The following is a 7,169-nucleotide window of genomic DNA, read 5'->3' on the forward strand; positions in this document are numbered from 1 at the left end:
TTTGATATATGGCGTCAAGAGAAAGAAATGCCCCGGCTTATCACACTTTGCAAGGAGCTGGATGATAAGCTGGCTGGAGGCATCGTTGCGGGATTGATTACAGAATTTTGCGGCGGACCTGGTTGTGGTAAAACACAAATGTGGTAAGAAAATTAGCCACTTTGAACTGAATTAAATTTTCAAGTGTAATATTTTATAGTTTGCAACTGTGTATTAATGTACAATTTCCTCGGACAGTCGGTGGACTTCAAGGTAAAGCAGTTTATCTGGACACGAATCAGGACTTCAGTCCCACACGTTTGCTAGGTAAAAGTAGTCATGCAGACAAACATTTAATGTACAAAATAATATTAATGAGTTAAAACAATTGAACAACAGAAATGGCCGTTTGCACAGAGAAGCGCTTCCACCGAACCTTACATAAAACCGATATCCATACTCATGCCCAAAATTCTTTCACAGCTAATTCTATAATGAATGGTGTTACATATATTTACTGTCAAGGCTTTTTAATGCTACAGGCTGCCGTAAAGAAATTGCATGAAATGTTAATGGAGGATAAAGAGGTAAATAAATATATACCACTTTCTCATAAATTTACGTATGTATGTGTTTGACTTTATATTTTTGTCTTGCGCTAGATCAAACTAATCGTCATTGATTCGTTCTCTTTTCCACTGCGTGTGATTGAGGAAGTTTCCGAACGTACAGGAATACTTTATACCTTATTGAGCGAGTTGCAACACTTAGCAGTGGAGTACAAACTCATTGTAAGTAGATCTCGCTTTCTATTTTGGTCTTTAAATAATTGAATCAGTTTTAAATGCATACTTGGACTTTTGTGTGCGTAGCCGTAGCCGAGTGGTTATGGGTGCGCAATACCACACGGCAGGATCCAGGTTCGATTCGTGGTCCAAATGTACTTCAGAAATTGGAGGAGAAACTCGACAAAATACCTAGTAAAATATGAGCGACCAATATTGCCTACAACCATATATGTAATACTTCTATATTGATAGTAAGCTAACATCTCAATGTGTAAGCATTCCGAAATCAAAGCGAGACAGTCTAGTACTGTTTTTGTCAATGTATTGTGTACTTGAGTGCCGGTTTTGTGAATGTGTCGTGTACATGTTTATATATAAACTTATGTGTTCCTTTTCTTTCGTACGTGTTTATTGATATATCTGTACTGTAGTGTTTTCGGACGGTACTAGCTCTTACTGCCAATATAGGAGTATTATATATATGCCTAGAACCACATTCTAAAATTATTTAGACCAGTTTGGCTTTTCAAAATTTGTCAAAAACATATAAAAATTCAACAAATTTTCACCAATATTTCAAACCATTTATCCAAAATTTTTGTTTTTACCTCCGTTTTATTAGCTCGGGATGTAACTATGTAATATTGATGCGCCTAAAAGATGCAGCGATTTCTATTTTCAAGTTACATACCTGATGACAGTACGATTGGAAACTTTTTTTTTAGTTTTTTTTTAAACTATAATTTTATTTAATAATATTTTTCGGTATGAACGTAAAAAAGTCTCGGATAGTTTTTTTATAAATTCACTCCCTCAAAAGTTATTCAAAGTTTTAGTCGACATTTTTTTATATGGAGGAAAATCGACAACACCGCCAACAAAAAAAAAAAATCCCAAAAATCAGTGGTATTTGGTAGTCACTTACTGCCGGTTTCACGGAAACAATTTAGGTGAAAAATTATTGGCTGCGTTTCTTTATACATTCCGGATAATCCAATTTCACAGCCGGAATAAACAGAATGCGTTTGAAATATACGTCAACATATCATCAGGAACGTTCTAAAGAATAAATAAACAAAAAAGTTTATTCCAAGGTACATTGAACAGGTAGTATCAGTAGAGCAGCTGATTTGATTTATTTTCAAATTATTTGGTCTCGAAAATGTCAAATATTTTTAATTTTTTCTCACGAAAATTATAAGTTGTTAAAATCAATTTGCTTGTGAAACCTTTTTCCATACAAAACAAGCGATTGAATAGCAGCTTTTGGAACGTTCGCCCAACTCGGCAGCACGACCGCTGATTACTGGGCCTTGCAAAGGATGGATCAATGCTTCGAGAAGCAAACAAGTTTACTAGTCATCTCGATTGATAAACCAACCGACTTTGCCTCCGCCAAACACCGGACCTATATCAACTTTTCCAAAGCTGATTGGAAAGGTTACGCGGAGTTTACTGAAAACACCTTCGCTGCGCTCCCCACACCAACCGACGTCCACCTCGGTGAACGTAAGTTCCGCAGGGCTATCACTGCTGCTGCAGCTCGCTTCATACCGGCAGGATGTATATCGGACCCACGTCCAAACTTCCCTGCCGAAGCGGCTGTTCTAGCTGATGAGCGTGATAGCCTTCGTCAGGCCGATCCCGGAGATCCCCGTATCAGGGATCTCAACGCGGAGATTCGGCAACTTGTGAACGTACATAAGCGGAAGAAGTGGGAGGAGCACCTGAAGACTTGTAATTTCACCTCTGGTGTGAGCAAGCTTTGGTCAACCGTGAGGTCATTGTCTAATCCGACGAAGCACGACGACAGAGTCGAAATTTCCTTCGGCGACCATGCTTCGTCGGACCCGGAGAGATGCGCGAGCTATTTTAGCCGGCAGTTCATACTGCATCCTCCGGTAGACAAAGCCAAGCGTCGAGTGACCAGAAGGCTGCACAAACTGCCAACAAATTGTGCCCCCCTTGCTTTCACTTGCGGTGAAGTTCAGGTGGCCATCGGGAAGGCGAAAGCCTCCAAAGCCATGGGTCCCGACGGAATATGCATGCTGATACTGAAAAATTTGGGTCCTGCGGGGGTAGCGTACCTAACGGAGGTCCTCAACCTGTCAATGGCCACTCTCATCATCCCAGACATCTGGAAGGCGGGGAGAGTGGTCCCACTGCTCAAACCGGGGAAACCCGCCAACAAAGGAGATTCGTATCGTCCGATTACACTCCTTTCCCCGGTAGCGAAGACACTTGAGGCCTTGCTACTCCCGTACTTCACAAACCACCTGACCCCAGCGAAGCATCAGCATGGTTTCCGTAAAGTGCACAGTACAACAACAGCACTTAACGCCATAAACACTCAGATAACTCGTGGCCTTAACCGCAACCGTCCCTGTGAGAGAACGATTCTAGTAGCGTTGGACTTGTCAAAGGCGTTTGACACCGTCTGCCATTCCACGCTGCTAGAAGATATAGAGGCCTCCTCTCTCCCACAGAGGCTCAAACGGTGGTCGGCAAATTATCTGAGTGGTCGACATTCGTCGGTAACATTTAGAGACAAAACGAGTAAGCAGCGTAAAATAAAACAGGGGGTTCCTCAGGGTGGTGTCCTTTCCCCGCTACTGTTTAACTTTTATATTTCAAAGCTCCCTCAACCACCAGAGGGAGTCTCGATTGTCTCCTATGCCGACGACTGCTCGATCATGGCGACTGGGAATGGAATTGATGACCTGTGTTTGAAAGTAAACGGCTGGGGATTCACGTCGATGACACACCAATTCCGACGGTGAATAACCCCAAAATACTCGGAGTAACATTCGACAGCCTGCTCTCCTTCTCTGCGCACTCAACCGCATTGTCAATAAAGTACAGAGCCGCAACAAGGTCCTCAAGTCGCTAGCCGGCAGTACTTGGGGCAAAGACAAAGAAACGTTGCTGGCAACATACAAGGCAATAGGCCGGCCGGTTTTGAACTACGCAGCGCCAGTGTGGTCGCCAGGGACTAGTAGGACGCAGTGGACGAAGCTACAGACGGGACAAAATACGGCACTTAGGACAGCGACGGGATGCCTCCTGATGTCGCCAGAACATCACTTGCACGGCGAGGCGCAAATGCTCCCAGTTAAGGAGCACAACATAATGCTCTGCAAGCAGTTCCTGATCGGGAGCCACAGAAGTGGCCACCCAAACAGACAGCTGCTTGCAGAGGAGCCCTCGCCTAGGCACGTCAGGAGGCATCTATATGAACTGATGGACGAAGTCCAGAGGTTTATCAAACAACCTCTGGACCCGACAACTTACCGACTGGCCCTGAACGGCATTCACAGGGACTCAGTCTCGAGTTATGTAGACTCTAGACCTGTGAATGCCGTTCTAGGCATACCACCCACGGACATTGACGAGACAGAGCTTCATCTGCCTCGGGAGACACGCACTACACTTGCTCAACTTCGCTCCGGCTACTGCAGCAGGTTAAACTCCTACCTGAGTAGGCTGAATGAGGATGTGCCGAACGAATGTCCGGCATGCGGAGAGACCCCACATGACTCGAACCATCTCTTCGCATGCCCGGAAAACCCGACAACCCTAACGGCCCTGTCCCTGTGGACAGATCCCACAGAAGCTGCACGCTTCCTAGGGTTGCCGTTAGTGGAACTTGACGACAACGACTGAGATACCAACCGATCTGGGCGGGGTTGTTGTAGCCGCTACAATAACAACAACAACAACAACTAGGAAAGAAAGTTGCATCAATTTTTATTTTTTCCAATTTCAATTTTTTATTTTTTATAATTTTTTGTATTTCACATGGCACGCTTTGATTTAGAAGAAAAAATTCAGAACAGTTGTTGACACTTTCGATACCAGAAGCAACAACGAAATACACGCAAATGTTGTTTTTGCTCTACTGATACTACCTGTTTAATGTGCCTTGGTTTATTCCAAACGTTCAGAATGAATAAAGAAATGCAGCCATTATATTTTTTACCGACTTCACAAAAAAGAGAAAGGTTATCAATTCGTCGAAAAATTTTTTTATTTTATTATTTTCTCTATGTATGTTACCGCATAACTTTGGACCACGTTAACTGATTTCTATAATTCTTTTTTTAAAGGAAAGTTGTTACTTCACAGGTGGTCTCATATTAGTTTGGTTTATATCCGATCATCGGATCATGAAGAAATTAACGATAATCTTAAATTTTTATATAAGAATTGAAGTCGGTTTTGTTTTTTGCTTAAAAAATTACTTGTTTCTGTCAGTTTCCGTATTAAATTTATATAAAAAAAAATGTTTTTCAGTTAAATTTCTTTCGTGAAACTGTCTATTAGTATCCAGTTAGTATGACCGTTTTTTATATATCGCAACACCATCGCCACCCAGTAAGTGTTCATGGCAAGTATGTAGCCTAAATAGCAAGCATATGTACATATCGATAATCCTCTACAATAAGGACACAACTCAAAACTTAAAAAAGTAGCTCACGTCTCTAATACTTATCTAATCCTTATTAAAGTAAGTAGTAAGGATTACTAATCGGAGCAGTAGCCGACTGTTTCTGGAACGTTAAAATTTGGACGTTATTGTTATCTCTCGATTTTGTAAAATTTGTTCCAAATATTGATTAATTGTTGTTCGGTTAATAGATCAATAATTCAATTTAAAACTTTCGAGCAAAGATCAAGCGATTCCCAATATGTATTTTATTGCATTAAAATGCTCTTAGGCTATTTTTCATTCGAAATTTTTATAATTTCATTTATCGCAGGTTGTCATAACAAACGAGTTGACCACGCGTGTGAATGGGAATGATTGGAAAATATGTCCTGCACTTGGCGACAGCCATGCACACAAAATTAATCAGCGCATCATCCTCAGTAAATGTAATGAACAAAAGTATTATGTTGCGTTGGTGGAGAAATCTAACGTAGTACAACAAATAGCGATACCTTTTGTGGTAAATGTACTTGCGATTTTTTTTTTGTGGTAAAATTTATTTCTCATACAACGCTTTTCTTCTCACAGATCAAACAAAATGGCATACGAGATATATCGTAACCCATATACATACATCCAGAGTCGCTTAAAAATCAAATCACAAACAAAAAAAAATGTTCGATTTATATGCACATACATACACATAAAAAATAAAAGGGTAAGTGCGCTAATGTAATATAATATTTTTAGTGTCATGATTAATATTTGTGACGTTAAAAAACTCAGTTACCGTAAAGAATTCCAGCCGCATACATATTTGCGTAAACATGAATGTACGCATGTGAATGCCAGTGCATCTTTGTGAATATTTGATTGCTCTGTTTCTGTGACGAGACAGAATATTGCTCTCAGTTAAACTTTGTGTATATTAAGTCTTGAAGCAAAATGCTCTGTATAAACGTAATAAAAAGCGTTACTTCCACCTCTACTGCTCTACTCAAGATCATGATTCATGCATAGAGTTTACTTATTGTATGTAAGTAAGTATCTAATTGTATTGTTGTTTTTCTTATTCATAAAAAATTTGTTTGTATTTGCAGTGATTTTGATACAAGCCCGGAAATAATGTAAAGAAATGACGAAATAATAAGTTAGTTAATGGCGGTAAGTACTCAAGATGATTAATAAATCAGCAAATAATAATGTAAATTTATTGTTCACTCTTAATTTTATTTCATTTAAAATAATATTTATTTCAACAAAGGTAAAATAAAATAATATGTCTAAACTTAAGGTACAGGTTTAATTGTTTTGATAGCTTCAAAATGTATTTAGTTAAAAACTTAGGTCGGTGTTATGCAGAAATTTTGTTTGGCAAACTGCGTGCAATTGTTGTTGCAGCAAACTCGGAGATAGCGAGTTTGGCGACTCTCACAGCAAACTAATTTTGTTTGGTCAAACTGCAGCAAATTCGGCGTTGTCATATACAAAAATTTTAGACAATTGTTGCTATACACAAAATACTCATTTCGTGTTGGCAATAGCCATGAAAACCATAATGAACGTGCAACCCTGTGCCAAACTCGACATAACCTCCTCCGAGCAAACTAAGCAGCCGCCATTTAATTTGGCAAACAAAAATTTGTCTGCATAACACCGACCTTAATAATCATTTAGGGTAGACATACCCAGTAGATAATTTCAGTGCCGGCTATTATCTAATGAGTGAGCTACAATTTTCGGATCGCTAATGCAAGTTGCCGACGTGTGTTACGAATGTCGCAAGATTGCGATAGTGATCCAATGTTTGTGGCTTACTTGTTTGAGCTAAAAGCCTTTTCAAAAGGTCTTCCTTAGAATCAAGAGGCCTTCTACTCTGAATTGGGCTAAATTGAAGGCCTTCTGCTTTCGCTACCCATTGAAGAGCTTTGATGGGACGTATTTCAGGAGGCCTTTTGAGAAGACCTTTTTTT

General features: G+C 40.0%; 2 protein-coding genes across 5 annotated transcripts in view; both read left to right on the forward strand.

Moving 5' to 3' along the window:
• Positions 1 to 982, forward strand: LOC118742445 (DNA repair protein RAD51 homolog 3; the record flags this gene model as incomplete). The annotated part of the gene is given in 4 exon segments (XM_036474525.1): positions 1 to 143; positions 200 to 306; positions 379 to 566; positions 642 to 982. Coding segments are annotated over 4 exon segments (609 nt in total), but the record flags the coding sequence as incomplete, so codon positions are not given.
• LOC118742422 (annexin B9) overlaps positions 1 to 7,169 on the forward strand; it is a 42,158-nt gene that overhangs the window by 16,243 nt on the left and 18,746 nt on the right. The gene's annotated exons all lie outside the window — the stretch shown is intronic.

Source organism: Rhagoletis pomonella, unplaced genomic scaffold (assembly GCF_013731165.1).
Source record: "Rhagoletis pomonella isolate Grant_MI unplaced genomic scaffold, Rhpom_1.0 Rhpom_scaffold_00001, whole genome shotgun sequence".
NCBI classification, from domain to species: Eukaryota; Metazoa; Arthropoda; class Insecta; order Diptera; family Tephritidae; genus Rhagoletis; species Rhagoletis pomonella.